Below are 19,114 nucleotides of genomic sequence, written 5' to 3'. Positions count from 1 at the left end.
GATTGCAGGACTTAGGACTGGGGGAAACAGGGACTCTACCCTTGGAGTGTACACACAAAGTCTTGTGTGCACCAGGACCCAGGGGGAAGGAGCAGTGACAACACAGGAGACTGAACCAGACCTACCTGCTAGTGTTGGAGGGTCTCCTGCACAGGCAAGGGGCAGCGGTGGCTCACCACGGGGACAAGGACATTGGCAGCAGAAGTTCTGGGAAGTACTCATGGGCATGAGCCCTCCCGGAGTCTGCCATTAGCCCCAAAATAGAGCTTGTAGGCTCCAGTGCTTGGTCTCCTCAGGCCAAACAACCAACAGGGAGGGGACACAGCCCCACCCATCAGCTGACAAGTGGATTAAAGTTTTACTGAGCTGTACCCACCAGAGCGACACGCAGCTCTACACACCACCAGTCCCTCCCATCAGGAAGCTTGCATAAGCCTCTTAGATAGACTCATCCACCAGAGGGCAAACAGCAGAAGCAAGAAGAACTACAATCCTGCAGCCTGTGGAACAAAAACCACAGTCACAGAAAGATAAACAAAATGAAAAGGCAGAGGATTATGTCCCAGATGAAGGAACAAGATAAAACCCCAGAGAAACAACTAAATGAAGTGGATATAGGCAACCTTCCAGAAAAAGAATTCAGAATAATGGTAGTGAAGATGATCCAGGACCTCAGAAAAAGAATGGAGGCAAGGATCAAGAAGATGCAAGATATGTTTAACAAAGACCTAGAAGAATTAAAGAACAAACAAACAGAGATGAACAATGCAATAACTGAAATGAAAAATACACTAGAAGGAATCAATAGCAGAATAACTGAGGCAGAAGAATGGATAAGTGACCTGGAAGACAGAATGGTGGAAATCACTGCTGTGGAACAGAATATGGAAAAAAGAAAGAAAAGAAATGAAGACAGCCTAAGAGACCTCTGGGACAACATTAAATGCACCAACATTGGATTATAGGGGTCCCGGAAGGAAAAGAGAGAGAGAAAGGACCCGAGAAAATATTTGAAGAGATTATAGTTGAAAACTTCCCAAACATGGGAAAGGAAATAGCCACCAAAGTCCAGGAAGCACAGAGAGTCCCAGGTAGGATAAACCCAAGGAGAAACAGGTCGAGACACATAGTAATCAAATTGACAAAAATTAAAGATGCAAAATTATTAAAAGCAACAAGGGGAAAACGACAAATAACATATAAGGGAACTCCCATAAGGTTAACAGCTGATTTCTCAGCAGAAACTCTGCAAGCCAGAAGGGAGTGGCACGATATATTTAGTGATGAAAGGGAAGAACCTACAACCAAGAATACTCTACCCAGCAAGGCTCTCATTCAGATTTGATGGAGAAATCAAAAGCTTTACAGACAAGCAAAAGCTAAGAGAATTCAGCACCACCAGACCAGCTTTGCAACAAATGCTAAAGGAATTCCTCTAGGCAGGGAAAAGACTAGCAACATAAAACAACCTTGTACATATAGACTACTATATCAAAACCTCATGGGAACAGCAAACCCAGAAACTACAATAGATACACACAAAAAAAGAAAAACAAAAAACAACCAAACAACACTAAATATGATCATCAGAAGAAAACAAAAGAGAAAGAAAAGAAAAAAGACCTACAAAAACAAACCCAAAACAATTAAGAAAATGGCAATAGGAACACACATATCAATAATTACCTTAAATGTAAATGGATTAAATGTGCCAAAAGACACAGACTGGCTGAATGGGTACAAAAACAAGACCTGTATATATGCTGTCTACAAGAGATCCACTTCAGACCTAGGGACACATACAGACTGAAAGTGAGGGGATGGAAGAAGGTATTCCATGCAAATGGAAATCAAAAGAAAGCTGGAGTAGCACTACTCATATCCATAAAAATAGACTTAAAAATAAAGACTGTTATAAGAGACAAAGAAGGACACTACGTAACAATCAAGGGATCAATCCAAGAAGAAGATATAGCAATTGTAAACATATATACACCCAACATAGGAGCACTTCAATATATAAGGCAAATACTAACAGCCACAAAGGGAGTAATTGACAGTAACACAATAATAGTGGGGGGCTTTAACACCCCACTTTCATCAATGGACAGATCATCCAGACAGAAAATCAATAAAGAAACACAGGTCTTACTTAAATGATACGTTAGACCAGATGGACTTAATTGATATTTATAGAGCACTCTACCCAAAAGCAGAAGAATACACATGCTTCTCAAGTGTACACGGAACATTCTCCAAGATTGACCACATCCTCGGCCACAAAGCAAGCCTCTGTAAATTTAAGAAAATTGAAATCATATCAAGAATCTTTTCTGACCACAATGCTACGAAATTAGAAATAAGCTACAAGAACAAAAAACTATAAAAAACACAAACACGTGAAGGCTAAACAATATGCTACTAAACAACTAATGGATCACTGAAGAAATCAAAGAGGAAATCAAAAAATACCTAGAGACAAATGGAAATGAAAGCACAATGATCTAAAACCTATGGGATACAGCCAAAGCAGTTCTAAGAGGAAAGTTTATAGCAATACAGTCTTACCTCAGGAAACAAGAAAAATCTCAAATAAACAACCTACCTTATACCTAAAGCAACTAGAGAAAGAACAACAAACAAAACCGAAAGTTAGTAGAAGGAAAGAAGTCATAAAGATCAGAGTAGGAATCATAAAGATCAGATCAGAAATAAATAAATAAATAAGACAATAGCAAAGATCAATGAAACTAAACACTGGTTGTTTGAAAAGATAACCAAAATTGATAAACCTTTAGCCAGACTCAAGAAAAAAGGGAGAGGACTCAAATTAACAAAATTAGAAATAAAAACAGAGAAGTTATAACTGACACCACAGAAATACAAAGGATCATAAGAGACTACTATATGCAACAGTATGCCAATAAGATGGACAACCTGGAAGAAATGGACAAATTCTTAGAAAGGTACAGTCTCCCAAGACTGATCCAGGAAGAATTAGAAAATATGAAGAGACCAATCACAAGCACTGAAATTGAAACTGTAATTAAAAAACTCCCAACAAACAAAAGTGCAGGACCTGATGGCTTCATGGGCAAAGTCTATCAAACATTTACAAAACAGCTAACATCTATTCTTCTGAAACTCTTCCAAAAAAATGGCAGAGGAAGGAAAACTCCTGAATTCATTCTATGAGATCATCATTACCCTGATACCAAAACAAGACAAAGATACCATTAAAAGAGAAAATTACAGGCCAATATCACTGATGAACATAGACACAAAAATCCTCAACAAAAGAGTAGCAATTCGAATCCAACAATACATTAAAAGGATCATACACAATGATCAAGTGGGATTTATCCCAGGAACGCAAGGATTTTTCAATATCCACAAATCAATCAGCATCATACACTACACCAACACAGTAAAGAATAAAAACCATATGATCACCTCAATAGATGCAGAAAAAACTTTTGACAAAATTCAACACCGATTTATGATAAAAACTTTCCAGGAAGTGGGCATAGAGGGAACCTACCTCAAAATAACAAAGGCCATATATGACAAACCCACATCAAGCATCATACTCAATGGTGAAAAGTTGAAATCATCTCCTCTAAGATCAGGAATAAGGCAAGGATGCCCACCCTCACCACTTTTATCCAACATAGTTTTGGAAGTCCTAGCTACAGCAGTCAGAGAAGAAAAAGAAATAAAAGGAATCCAAATTGGAAAATAAGAAGTGAAAATGTCACTGCAGATACATAGAAAATCCTAAAGACATTACCAGAAAACTACTACAGCTCACCAATGAATTTGGTAAATTTGCAGGCTACAAAATTAACACACAGAACTCTGTTGCATTTCTATACACTAATAATGAAAGATCAGAAAGAGAAATTCAAGAAACAATCCCATTTACCATTGCATCAAAAAGAATAAAATACCTAGGAATAAACCTGCCTAAGGAGACAAAAGACTGGCACTCCGAAAACTATAAGATGCTGATGAAAGAAATCACAGATGACGCCAACAGATGGAAAGATATACCATGTTCTTGGATTGGAAGAATCAATATTGTCAAAATGACTATACTTCCCAAGGCAATCTACAGATTCAATGCAATTCTTATCAAATTACCAATGTCATTTTTCACAGAACTAGAACAAAAAATGTTAAAATTTGTATGGAGACACAAAAGACCCCGAAAAGCCAAAGCAATCTTGAGAAAGAAAAATGGAGCTGGAGGAATCAGGCTCCCTGACTTCAGACTATATTAAAAAGCTATAGTAATCAAAACAGTATGGTACTGGCACAAAAGTAGAACTATAGATCAATGGAACAGGATAGAAAGCCCAGAAATAAACCCACGCATCTATGGTCAATGAATCTATGACAAAGGAGGCAAGACAATACAATGGTGGAAAGACATTCTCTTCAACAAATGGTGTTGGGAAAGCTGGACAGCTACATGTAAAAAAAATGAAATTAGATCATTCTTTAACACTATACACAAAAATAAGCTCAAAATGTTTTAAAGACCTATATGTGAGACTGGACACTATAAAAGTCCTAGAGGAAAACATAGGCAGGACACTCTCAGACATAAATCGCAGCAATATATTTTCCAATCTGTCTCCCTGAGAAATGGAAATAAGAACAAAAATAAACAAATGGCACCTAATTAAACTCAAAAGCTTTTGCACAGCAAAGGAAACCATAACCAAAACGAAAAGACAATCCACAGAGTGGGAGAAAATACTTGCAAATGATGTGACTGACAAGGGATTAGCCTCCAAAATCTATAAACAGCCCATGTTGCTTAATATCATCAAAACAAACAACCCAATCAAAAAATGGGCAGAAGACCTAAACAGACATTTTTCCAAGGAAGACATACGAATGGCCAAGAGGCACATGAAAAAATGTTCAGCATCACTAATGATTAGAGAAATGCAAATCAAAACTAGTGAGATATCACCTCACACCAGTCAAAATGGCTATCATCAAAAATCCACGAACAATAAATGCTGGAGAGGGCGTGGAGAGAAGGGAACCCTCCTACACTGCTGGTGGGAATGTAAAATGGTACAGCCACTATAGAGAACATTATGGAGGTTCCTTAAAAAACTAAAAACAGAGCTAACATATGACCCTGCAATCCCACTCCTGAGCATGTATCTGGAGAAAAACATGGTCGGAAAGGATACATGCACCCCAATGTTCATTGCAGTACTGTTTACAATAGCCAAGACATGGAAGCAACCTACATGTCCATCGACAGAGGAATGGATAAAGAAGATGTGATACATATATACAATGGAATATTACTCAGTCATAAAAAAAGAATGAAATAATGTCATTTGCAGCAACATGGATGGACATAGAGATTGTCATACTGAGTGAAGTAAATCAGAAAGAGAAAGAGAAATACCTTGTGATATTGTTTATTTGTGGAAACTAAAAAGAAATGATACAAATGAACATATTTACAAAAGAGAAACAGACTCATAGACTTAGAGAATGAACTTATGGTTACAGGGGAGAAGGGTGGAGGGAAGTTATAGTTAAGGGGTTTGGGATTGACATGTACACACTGCTATATTTAAAGCACAGAGAACTCTGCTCAATGTATGTGGCAGCCTGGATGGGAGGGGAGTCTGGGGGAGAATGGATACATGTACTTGTAGGGCTAAGTTGCTTTGCTGTGCACCTGAAACTATCACAACATTGTTAATCGGTTATACTCCAATATAAAATAAAAAGTTAAAAAAAAAAGTAAAATTTGAGATTATTCTTCCTTAGCTTAATGCATGTTTAAATGTTTCTCTGTCTTATTAGTCAAAATGTTAATTCTTTCTACTTCCTAGATGTATACACCATCACAAAAAAAAATTAAAAATTTTACTGATGATATAGGAAAACACACCTCATCACTAGTGGTTTTGTCTTTTAGGTGAAGGGTTATTTTTATTTTCATTTTACCTTATAACAGTCTCCTCCAGGCATGATTTCCTGAATATATACCAAGGGACCTTCATTCCGGTTAATTCCTCCTAGGATCTTCAGACCAAGGCCTGTCTCCTTGGTAACTGTAATCATCTGAAAGGCAGGATCCCTAAGATAAAGTAAAGTAGCATGCACAGGTTAGCCTAGAGATGGGCACCTACTTTTTCTTTAAACTGTTTGGTAAATCAAATTCTTAGAACTAGACAACTCAGAATACTCCGTATACACTAGCAACGACATTTTAAAAAGTATGATCATACAAAAGCAATCAAATGAATTTTCTTAGCTCTAATTTTAGTTTTTCTATAAAACAGCCAAACAGTACAAGAAATTACTGCAATAATGCTTATTTCTTTGGAGTAGAAAATACTTTAAAAATATTATTCAAACAACTTTAAAGATTTATTAAAGGTGACTGAAGAGACTTAGTTTTAACTGATTATTTTGACTACACTGAAGGATTCCAAAACAAAATACTTTAATGAATTAGGTAAGTGACTTTAAAAGACATTTTTTGGCCACTTAAAGCAAAATAAATATGACCTTCATTTGAATCTCAAAAAAATGCAGTTTATCTTTTTAATTTAGAAAGAGTATTTTCCTGGTACAAATCACTTGCTCCAGCTGCAATTTCTGCCAGACATAAAAGTGATGCCATTAGAAAAGAAGGAACTGTTAAAAGAATTCTGCAAAAGGTACTCTCCCCGCTTCACCTCAGTTGTGTTTCTAAACAGTGGTCAGAGCAGACACTTTTACTGGTCCAAGAGAACTTGAATAAAGCATGAAATGAAGCTCAGGGCCGTCTGCTTACTTATGGTGTAGTGGGTGTTGTGCTAAGCAATATACATACATTAGGCCGTTCAACTAATATTTATAAAATCCCTATGATGATTACCCTCATTTTTCTAAAAGAACCCAAATCTGGGCAGGTTAACTTGGTGGCCCAAGGTTACGAAGCTGGAGAACAACAATGTGAGGGCAGTCTGTCTAACTCCAGAGACAAAGTATGGTCTAAGGTCTACTTCACTGGTGCATTAAAGCCATTGTTGAATATAGGACTTCCAGCTGTCTTCAAACGTGCCAAAACACAGAAACCGCTCTTTGAAAAGAGTTACTTCATATCTTACATATGATTATAGCTTTAAAAAAATTTTCTTAACTTCTGCCATAGAAGTTCTGACTATATCTTTAAGAAGACTTGTATTCAAAAGTTAAATCATAAAAAAGTAGAATGAAAGAAATTAAAAATTTAAAAAAAACTTACAAAACTCCCTGTTTTTGAATATTTTGCCCTTTATATAGCACATCCTTTAGGGTTGCATTATATTGAATTCAGCTCTAGGGTTGGAGGGCCTATCTGGGGATACTAGGGTAATAGTCAATTAGCTAGGAAAAAAAGGCAGAAAATGTTCTACAGTCAGATTTCAGAACCTCAGTCCATTCTTGACAGGAGATTTAGACTGCAAGGACGTAAAGGGGTGAAGCCTAGAAAAGGGCAAGATGAAGAAAGGGGACAAAGGTCCTCATTAAGCACCTCCAATAACCTCTTAAACCCTCTAAATGTCAATTTCCTTCAATGGGGACACACACGATCTCCAGCATATGTTATTTCAGTAAGGGATCCCTCCTTTTCTAATCCCAACACACAGTATCTATCATTAACACAGCAGTGTATTTACTTGCTAGGACCTTACTTTAAAATTCCCTCATTGTTAAGAATTTATATTACTTCCTTTTTTCTTTTTTTTTTTTTTTGTCTATTAAAAATAGTTCTGCTGGGCTTCCCAGGTGGCGCAGTGGTTGAGAGTCCGCCGGCCAATGCAGGGTACACGGGTTCGTGCCCCGATCCGGGAAGATCCCATATGCCGCAGAGCGGCTAGGCCCGTGAGCCATGGCCGCTGAGCCTGTGCGTCCGGAGCCTGTGCTCCACAATGGGAGAAGCCACAACAGTGAGAGGCCCGCGTACCGCAAAAAAAAAAAAAAAAACACAAAACAAAACAAACAAACAAAAAAAACCAGGCAGAGACACTGCTTTTCACCTATCAGATCAATGTAAATTTAGAACTTTCACAATATAAGACAAGGCTTCAGGAAAGAGGTACTCTTTTACATTGTTGGTGGTAATGCAAAATGGCATAACCCCTAAAGAGGGGATTTGGAAGTCTCTAACTTTACCTTCTGATCCAACAATCCCCTTTCTAGGAACCTTTCCCAAAGATACTCTGGCAAGAAATACAAATGACTTGTATACTAGGTTCGTCATTTGGCATAATTTATGATCACCAAAAATAGCAAACAATTCAAATGTCCATCAATAAGGTACTGGATGAATAAACTATGGTATATTAAGAACAGAATACTATACAGTTACAACAAGGTACAAGGAAGATCTTTATAAATTGATATGAAGTGATCACCAGGATATAATTTTAAGTTAAAAAAAAGTCTGGTCAAAACACTATATATGATATGCTACCTTTTTGTTAAGAATGCACTGGCAAGTGGAGCCTGGGAGCTGAATCCTGGGTGTTTTGGAACATTTTGCCTTGGTCATATGCTACTTCCTCATGAACTTGATTTTGCCCTAAGTAGTTGGATAAAACTCTGTGTTGTCACACAGAGTAAAACTGTTCAACATCAATGCATGGAGCTCTGTAGACAGAGCTCTTCACCTACCAACAGCTGGGGCTGGCTTATATCTCTATGAGACTGGAGCTTTCCACTGCTCCCAGGAGGAGGCATCAGAGAAAGATACCTTGAGTTTAACTAACCTGACACCCTTCTGCAGGGAAGATCTTCAAACCTGAGTCAAAGGGCTGGTGAACACTTGTTTACTATGTAAGCAAGAGTAGAAGAATGTCTATACAGTGGAACTATATACAGAATAAATAATAACTTTGAGAAAAAATATAATTATATACACACATATATATATCACATGCATATATATTTATATGGATATGTATTTTCTTATGCAAAAAGAAACACTGAAAAAGAACTAAGAATAAAGATGGCTATTTATAGGAGGAATGAAGGCACAGAGTGAAAGACAAGACTGAAAGCAGGACTTCTCCAAATATACCTTGTTATATGTGTGTTACATGTTTGCAAAACGGCCAATTCTTCTCGTCTCTGTCTGCATGCCCCCAGGAATGTGACTTTACTGTTCCTTCCATTAAAAAGTAAAGTCTGTAACTCTAGACCTTGAATTTGGACTTAGTTATCTAAATTGCTTTAGCCAATGGTGCATAAGCAAATGTGAGGAAAACAGACATTTGAAAAACACTTGTGTTTTGCTGCTGGGAACCATTCTACCACCACGTGAAAAAGTCTGAGCTAGCTGCCTGGAAGATGAGATGCCAAGTTGAAAGAGACTTCAGCTATCCAGCCTTCCTAGATGAGGCCCCAGAACATGTCAATGAGGCCACCCTACGTGATCTGGTGCAGCCCAGAAGAACTGTTCACAGAATCATGAGGAAGAATAAATGCTTGCTTGTTTCAAGGTATTTTGAGCTGGTTTGTTAGTCAGTAAATGTTAATCTTAACATTGTTATTTTTATACTGGAATTATAAAATATTTTAGGTATTTAAAAAATCAGATCAAATTTTTAAAAAGCAGTCTATATAAATAATTCTAAAAGAGAATGCATAATTATCCTTTACCCTGATTTACACAGAAAGCTCTGATCAACCTTTTCATTACCACTATCTTAGACCACATGTACGTAGCTGTATAAAACTTTCCACCAAATGTTCATTAGTATTCTACATATTTTAAACTATGATAGTTCAAAACATATTAAATTTAATTTAGCAATTACTTTTCAAGTAGACCAGATGATACTACAGCAGATGTATTTTTATTCATGGTTTCACCACTACTGTAGCCTTGGATTTAACAGCTGTATAAATGAAGATCTTGACGAAGAGTCTATAAATTCTTCTTTTCCTAAGATTGGAGAAGTAGAAAATAAACTGTCATGTCTTAGAACAGTCAAATTTGATTTTAACTGTGCATAAAAACATTACATATACTTGGCATGTAAACAATATGTCCCTGTGTATAGATGATAGATGTATTTTATATATATTGAGCTATGGCATTTTAGTCATTGCTGATAATATCTGAGAAATGTAAAGGCAGTTCTGTAGATAGAAAGCTAGATAGAGCTATAGGACTATATCTATATCATTATTAATATCTATAGCTATATAAAAATCTGTATATTCTAGCAGAAGTGAAGAATACAGTTAAGCTTTAGGTAACTATTATAGCTTCCACCGTTACTAAGCTTAAAAAACACATAATAATAAAAGACTGAGGAAAATGTCTCTTGTGAGCACAAGGCTAGGAATTTTATGGTCAGAATGTCTGCAAAATAATTATACAATACACTTTGAAGAAAACACAAATTCCTACTGTCTCACCAACTATCTTGAGGGACTTCCTGCAGATCCTATATTACTCTGACTCATATTACTCCATGAGCTTCTTAAATACTTTCCTATAAAAAGAAAAAAATATTATTTTAATGACTCATATAGCTCCACTGTGAAAATTATAGAGAATAGTGCAGTTTCATTTAATTTAAAAACTGTATTTGAACAGATTTACCACTTCTGTATAAGAAACATAAAGTATAGAAACCTGAAGTTGAAAAAGACCTTAGGATCATTTAGCACAGCTCTCTTATTAAAGCAATGAGTAGCTAGATTCAGAGAGATTGTGTACTTTCCCTATACAAATGAGAAATAGTCGATGGTTTTTTTCCCAACTAGAACTCAGGCTTCAGAGCCCACAGCATGGAACTTGACATCAGACAGACCTGCATTCCAATTTGAGCTTCTAGGCTTCTCCAAGCATCAGTTTCTTCAAAGGTACAGTAGGTAGTAGTGATAGTTTTACAAATGGACACATATGTCAAAACTCACCAAACTGTCTCACTATAAATATGTGCTGTTTGTTATAAATCAGTTATACCCTAGTAAAGTTAAATTTTTTTAAAAATCCAATTTTCAGATAAAAATGGCAGCTTGACCTTGGCATGTATCTTCTTTTCCTCCAAGAGCCCACTAATATAACCCTAATATAAAGGGTTACAAACAGTATAAACTCATAATGTTAGAGAAAAAATGAAAGAAGAGCCATGAGATGAAAAGTTTCAATAAATTTCTGGAAGACAAAAAATAGATGGTAGGACGATAATTGATAAAGGAGGCCTGAAGAAGCTGAAAGCTAGGGAAAGGCTTTGTAAACACTTTTAAGTTTGAGCACACATATAGAAAATGGTAATACTTGTATGGTGTACTGGGGTAAACAGAGGTGGCATGCTATACCTCTAAGAAGCTGAGGGGCAATCACTAACTCAGCACACCATAACTGATTCATGGCAAAATTCTGGCCTAAAAAACAGCTAGAGATGTTGAGGAACATATCTTGTAGAATCCCAGAGAGGTTGGGGACTCAGGAACCCAAAGTACTAGGGACAGTGAAACTGAGGTGGAGAACTAAAATCAAGGGGATTATCCCGTCTCTTCTCCAACTACTTATGTGAGAGAAATCCTAGATTCTTCTGTCAATAAATTAAATGGACTCTGAAGAAAGAGCCGACAACCTTCTGGGATCCTAACACAGAATTGTATCACTGGTCTGGGTGTTAAAAACCTGCTTCAACTTTCACAGCCTCTGTGGTAGCAAGCAACAGAAACAGTGGGAGCACACAGATCAACAGTAGCAGGGAAATGAAGCCACCAAGCGCTGTCAGCAGCAAGAGTCTGATGGCCAGGAAGCAAGAAGGTTACTCAGTACCCCATGGGGGAAGGAGGGGAAACTTGAGGGAAGAGCTTACAATCCTAGGGCTTGACAGAGTAATGACTCAGAGTCAAGAGCTGCTGCAGTGGTCCACAAGACTAATGCAGTGGTAGAAGAGAGTTCAATTCTAAAAGTAAGTTTTTATAAGTTCATTATAGACTGCTTTAATAATATAGCAGAATGGAGCAGATTCCCAAATCTTCAGTGAGGAAGTTTTGATATAACAATAATAATAGCAACTACCATCTATTGGCACCATGTGTCACACACTGTGCTAAGTATTTCAAGTGTATTTATCTTATTTAATATCCTGAAAAATTCATTAGCTTTAAGTAAAAAAAAGCTGAGTTCAAATGGCAATACCACTATATGCTAGCCATACAGCCTTAGAAGAGTTACCTAACCTCCTGGCATCTCTTCATATTAAGGTAGGAATAATAACACCTAGCTAAAAGAGTTGCAAAGGATTAAGGGAGATGTAAAAAACTGGGCTGTCTTCACAGTGTTACCAAAGTGAGTAAGATCCCCATGCAGTAGTGATTTGTCTTAGCTGGGCACTGGGTCCCCAGGTCATGGAACATATCCAAGTATAATGGATATGTCATTGTTAAATTCTATAATAGATTCCATATAGTGTCATTTAATTTTTTTTCTACTTCAAACTATTAAAATGAAATTTCAGTTTTTAAATTATTTCATTCACCTAACATACCTGTCATTGTCCTAAGTGCTAGAGGTGAGATAAAAAGAAAAGAGTCTCTCCCCAGAGACAGTCAAATAAACAGACATCAGGAGTGTGCTAAGTGCTCTGACTGGTATTCGCAGGGTGCTGGGGGCATGGAGGAAGGCCATCTAACCCAGAATGGAGGAGTCGTCATGAAACAGCAACACAGCCAGGCATCATACTAGAGGATTTTATCCTCAGAGGAGCCCCAAAAGGCAGGTAATATTAACCCATTTTACATAAGAGAAAATCAGTTAATGGAGAAGCTATGTGACTTGCTCATGGCCACAGTGCTAAACAGTTATAAAGTGGAATTTGAATCCAGTTCTGCCTGGCTCCAAACACAAGCTTTTTCTGCTACAGGACACTGGAAAATTAATTTATGTGGAAAAATGTCATCCTCCAACAAAGTAGGATAAGAGAGTGTTAATTAATGCTGTCTCTCTTCTATGAAGATGATACTATTTTTTTTTTTTTTTTTTTTTTTGGCTGTGTCACGCAGCATGCAGGATCTTAGCGCCCCAACCAGGGATTGAACCCGTGCCCCCTGCAGTGGAAGCATGGAGACTTAACCACTGGACCGCCAGGGAAGTCCCTATGAAGATGATACTACTGATTAAACTTCTTTACAATAATGAAATGGGTTTAATCTTATCTATTCAAACATCAGCCTTTTTTTTTTCCTCTCCACATGAACAAGGTATCCATTATCATATCCTTAAAAATCATAAAATGCCTTTTCCTTCCCTCTCCTTTGCTTGTTTCCTACTCCTTCCTTTATACAAGCGAGCAAGGTTCTCAATTGATAGGAGTTCTAGTAATGTTACACATCCACCCCAATCCCCCAACTTCACAGTATTAATGAATGACACAAAGAAAATATTCTATTCTTTTACTAAAAATACGACTATTCAAGGAAAATATTTTGTTTTTCTAGGTTGCTGATTCATAGGGGGAAAAGGTTAGGTCAGCAAAAACAGAGACAGTGGAACATTGGGGGAAAATATTTTGTTTTATAAGCTGACTCTATTCTGGAAAACTTAAATTAGAGCTTTACTTTGATACACAACTCTCTTATGACTGCATTAGAAGCTTTCATTCCATACAATTAAAAATCTCATCAGATAAAAATCTGCCTATCATGCACATGATGTCTGAATAACAGACTTAATAATTTATGTTCTCAGAGACACGACATTCAGTATTTTCTAAAACTAGTTCTTTTTACCAGACCAAAAATAGAGAATATAAAAGGGAAAGGGATAAAAACATCTGACAGAAATGATGGTAAGTGTTAACTTGATTAAACTATAATAATGCCATATGAAACATTATATTTTTAAAATTTAAATAATAGTTAATACATTCCAATGTGGTTATATATTATGGATGCATATCTCTGTCCTATCCAGCTCCACACCATTTCCACACTTAGGTACCTACTGTTTTAGTTTCTTGTGAATCCTTTTAGTTCTTTTATATACAAGTAAACAAATATAAATAAATATTTGATTCCTTTACATTTTTTTGATGCAGAAAGTAGCTACAATCAGGCACAAAGCACCCAGCTGTTCAGGTTGTACACTGTACAATCCTGAGGGTTTGTATGGGTCATACAGACTCTGATGTGAACAGGTACTCTGGAGTGTGTGGTAGCCCTGCATACTATATGCACTACTGTGCAACCTGTTTCTTTTTTTCTTTAACTTAATATATAACTTGGAATTCTTTTCATATTTTTACATAGCATACTAATTTATTTTCACAGCCGTATAGTATTCCATTTTATGGATGGACCATATTTATTTATTCCCTTATTGATAGATATTTAAATTGTTTCACTTTTTTTGCTATTGCTATAATGAAACCTTTATATATAGGTCACATTACACATGTACAAATCTATCTGTAAGATAAATTTACAAAAATCAGAGTTTATACACACTTGCTATTTTGACAGAAAATGCCAAACTGCTCTCCATCAGGGTTGTACTATTTTCAATCCATCAATAATAGTGCCTCCAACAATAATAGTGCCTGGTATTCCAAATCCTCACCAACATGGTATACTACATTACTTGGATTTTGACAGTCATATTGATGAAAATGGTATCTTAATGTAGTCTGAGTGAGGCTGAGCATTTTTTTTTATGCTTTCAGAACCTTTTATGTGAACTGTGTTTTCCTATCTTTTGCCAATTTTCCTATTCATTGTTAGCTTTTTACTGTCTATTTTCTAGTTCTTAAATCCTAGGGAGATTATTCCTCTGTCTGCACTAAGGATTGTAAGTATATCTTCCTCCTTTTGTTCTTAGATTTTTTTTTTGGTTATGCAAAAGTTTGTGGCTAAATTTATCTTTTCTTTTATGATTTTTGGTTTAAGTCAAATGAAAGTCCTTGCCGACTCCACAAAGTTACAAAGAACTCTCATATTTTCTTACAGTTTCATTCTAAAATCTTTGATCCATTTGGAAACCACCTACAGTATAAGGTACAGATCCAACTCTTATTTTCTCCCCCAAGAAGATCACTCAGTTGTCTTAACCACATTTATTAAATGTGATTTGAGATGCAACCTTTATCATACACCAGATCTCATAAGTACTTGGGTCTACTACAGTACATTTTTATTCTGGCCCATTTGTTATTCTACGTATTTATGTACCAACACTATTTTATTTTAATCATAGACACTCTATAATATGTTTTCATATCTGGTAAGGACAATACCCCCCTCACTGCTCTTTTTCATCCAAGTTTCCTGGCTATTTTTGGTTATTTTTACACATTAACATCTAAATCTCCTTGTTTTTTTTTTTAAAAAAAGCTAATTGTTGGGAATCACGTTACATTTGCAAATTGATTGAGGAAGCTCTGGTATCTATCTTTTTGATTTTTCCTGTCACAGTACTTGGCATATCTTTCCTTTTGTTCAAGTCTTCTTTTGTGACCTTCTGCAGTGTTCTAAAGTGTCTTCATATGGGTCTTGCACATTTCTTATTTATTTAATTCCTAGGCATTTTGATATTTTTTCTATTAACTTAATGCCTTTTAAAACACCTATTATTTTGAAAGGATAAAAACTGTTTTGGGAAAACTTAGTAAAATCTTCTAGAAAACAATCTCTTTCACCCCAAATTCTATCACATGATTTAATGTCTTTATTTTTTAATGTTACTAGTAAACTAGTTGAAGGAAAAACAGGCCCAATTCATATATTACATTTTAGTTGAAAATTGTGTAACTGCAATATGTTCGTTTATATCCAAGTGCATCTTATTTAACACTTCAATACATATACACATACTCACAGCTTATAGACAATTAATTAGAAGACTTACTGAGTTATCATTACAAAGATTAAAATAATAACTCTAGAATAGACTCATAACAGCTTTATAAGCAAGAACCTAATTCTCATCCTCCCTTGACAAAGTATTTTTATTTATTTATTTATTTTTATTATTATTATTTTTTTTTGCGGTACGCGGGCCTCTCACTGTTGAGGCCTCTCCCGTTGCGGAGCACAGGCTCCAGACACGCAGGCTCAGCGGCCATGGCTCACGGGCCCAGCCGCTCCGCGGCATGTGGGATCTTCCCGGACCGGGGCACGAACCCGTGTCCCCTGCATCAGCAGGCGGACTCTCAACCACTGTGCCACCAGGGAAGCCCGACAAAGTATTTTTATATCTAATTCAAAGTTCTTAACAAGCTGTGTTGCCAAGGAACTCTAGTGTCTTTTAGTTGTTCCTCTAAAGTGAAATGGTAAACAGAAGAGACAAAGGACAGGTGTTGTAACAGGGGAGGAGAGATTTATTGGCTTAATACTAAACCCAAACAGTCTCTCCCCTCTCCCTCCTCTTCCACCTCCTCCATCATCATCATTATCATCATCATCATCATCATCATTCCCATCATCATCTTAAAAAGCACATGAGAAAGGTGCTTTGTCAGAAGCTATCGAGTCATATACATCTAAATGTCTTTGAAGACTTACCAGATTATTTCAATCAAGTGACTGGGGAACTTTAGTTCATTACTGAGTGTGACAGCTTATGCTTATGTCATTAGAAAGGGGGAAAAAAAAGAAAAAAAGGAGAACAAGGAGGCTTTTTCTTAGGAAACAGTGAAATTTTACATTAAGGTCATTTTAAGGGAGAAGGAGGGCTACCCAATAAGTTATCTGTCTGAATTCTGTGACTGACAAATTAGAAATGCCTCCTATTTATAAATTCACTGGAACTAATATTAAAAATGTCAATATCGCTTATTGTAAAGTTAGACCTATAGATTCAGTATTATACTTGAAGAAACAGACATATAAGAAAATGACAGTGTTTAGGAACTGTGACAACTTGTACACCTTATGACAGCAGAAATTCTTCAAGACAGCATTAGCTATTTATATAATCCTAGGGTTGTTTAAGAACATCGGCAAAAATCAGGTATGACTCCCTTCCCTGGGCTAGACTTTAACTGATCTTTTAAAATGGCATTAAAGTTTCAGGAAATCAAGATATAAAAAATCGGCCAAAGGGTTATTTTACTATCTTCTTGATTCTGTACCCAAAGGCAATATTCCCCCTGGTGGTACATTTTTTTCTTAGATTTTCAAGAATCTAAGCAGGTCAGGAATGCTACTCATTTGTCTTGGAGGTGGATGAATAGCATCTGCTTGTAACCCACAGCACAACCCAGTGGGAAACAACGGAAAACTGCTTCAAAGAAGGAGACCTGGGCTTCTTCGTCTTTTTTTTTTTCTGGGCATCTTGAAAGATCTTCATCAGACCAACAGCTCACTGCTCTCACAAGTTTCCTTAGACTACCTGACTGCCTTCTGCTTGCCAATCACTGGCTCAGTACAATCATGTTCACGCACTGTGCTAAATACTTATGATATTATGCCAAAAAAGACAAGGCCTCTGCTTTTATGGCATCTACATGCTAGCGCTGGGAGAAAAATAACAAAAACGGAAACAACGTGAACTAGATTTTAGATACTGAAAGGTGATATGGTATATGTGACTGGACAAAGGAGAGCTAATTTAGACTGGGTACTAGAGTTCCATGTAAGATCCAAATAATAGGTCAGCCAGGAGAAAAACTGAGGGAAAAAAACTGAGGTACCAAGTATTCCAGGCAGAGAACATCTCAAGGCAGCAAAAAATTTGGGATGTTTACAGAACAAAATAAGTGTGACTGGAGCATGACGAATGGGGAGAGAGAGGAGATGAAGTTAGAGAGAAGTAGGCAGGGTCTAGAGTACTTAGAGTCTTAGGCGTCATGTAAGAAATAAGAATTTTTGCTTGATCTTATTTCGTACAACCTGACTGTTCTCAGGAGATCTGAATTTGCCTTTTGCCTTATCTCTTTAACTTCTGCTTATTCTAGGTAGTCTGACTATACCCTAGCCTGAATTATGCCAGAATGTCAGTCAGTTCATTTGGGATATAATCAATTGGGGGAAGGGGGCAGTACAAAATGAAAATGCGAAGCCCTTTGTTAAAAAAAAATTATTAACAATTTCAAGAAAGTGACAGCAGAGGATTAAACCAAGTACAGGGTCCAACTAAGTGAGCAAGGCCTGTGTGACTGACTGCACAGGTCACATACCGATGAAGCTGGCCCTGATCTTGATAAATGTTACTTGAAAAAAATAAATGCCTTCTACTGATGAATAATTTCTGTTTTCATTTCACCTTATCTGTCAATCACATAAACTTATTCAAGATTTTTTAAATGGAGTAGCCTCTCAAACATGTGGTTTAAAGGAAGCTGCCAGGCTATATGGGAAAAGAATAAAAAAAAGAGTGGATATATGTATATGCGTATGTATAACAGATTCTCTTTGCTGTACACCTGAAACTAACACAACATTGTAAATCAACTACACTCCAATAAAAATTAAATCTGCAAATATTTCCACATTTTTAAAGTGGATTCTACATGATGATAATTTAATATAAACAATTACTTTTTTGTTTTCATATCAAAAAAAAAAATAAAGGAAGCTGCACAGAAATAAAAAAACTAGGATATCAAGACTCACTGCAGCAACTTCATGCCATTATTGTGTACTAATTGGAAAACAGTGATTATCCAGTCTATTCTCAGGCAAACTACAATTCATTTGTTCTTACTATTTACTCAAATGTATTACTCTTCCTCTTTTAGGTAGAAGGAAAGCACTGCAATAAATACCTACCAAATAAACAGTTGTTAGTACTGTTGGAATAATTGTTAGGTACTTCAAATTGCCAAATGGATCTAAATGGCTTTATTAGGCAGTCAGCTAAGAAATACAGCTCAGTGGCTAACATATTAAGATTTACATTGCAATGTCCTTAACTTATGCATCAAAAATACTAAAAAAATGTAATTATAAACCAATTTTTTTTATTTTTGGCCACACTGTGCGGCTTGCAAGATCTTAGTTCCAAGATCGGGGATAGAACCCATGCCACCTGCAGTGGAAGCACTGAGTCCTAACCACTGGACCACCAGGGAACTCCCAGAAACCAAATTTTAAAAACAATACGTCTTTATAATCCTTAAGTCAGAAAGCC

At 36.4% G+C, this 19,114-nt stretch overlaps 1 protein-coding gene across 6 annotated transcripts in view; it reads right to left on the bottom strand.

Annotated features, from left to right (window-relative positions):
- The window catches only part of STXBP4 (syntaxin binding protein 4), a 190,617-nt gene that overhangs the window by 168,433 nt on the left and 3,070 nt on the right, over positions 1-19,114 (bottom strand). For 4 of the 6 annotated variants that reach the window (XM_033848305.2, XM_073797492.1, XM_033848304.2 and 1 more), the window contains exons 2-4: positions 10,441-10,517; positions 9,834-9,961; positions 5,989-6,121 (exon numbers count right to left, since the gene is read on the bottom strand). In XM_033848305.2, the coding sequence (XP_033704196.1) occupies positions 5,989-6,121; positions 9,834-9,880 (180 nt within the window). In that variant the 5' untranslated portion in view covers positions 9,881-9,961; positions 10,441-10,517. The remainder of the gene's footprint in view (positions 1-5,988; positions 6,122-9,833; positions 9,962-10,440; positions 10,518-19,114) is intronic. The other 2 variants (XM_073797491.1, XM_033848303.2) reach the window with 2 other exon arrangements.

This window comes from Tursiops truncatus, chromosome 20, assembly GCF_011762595.2.
Source record: "Tursiops truncatus isolate mTurTru1 chromosome 20, mTurTru1.mat.Y, whole genome shotgun sequence".
Classification (NCBI taxonomy): domain Eukaryota; kingdom Metazoa; phylum Chordata; class Mammalia; order Artiodactyla; family Delphinidae; genus Tursiops; species Tursiops truncatus.
This window is presented reverse-complemented; position numbering and strand designations above follow the sequence as displayed.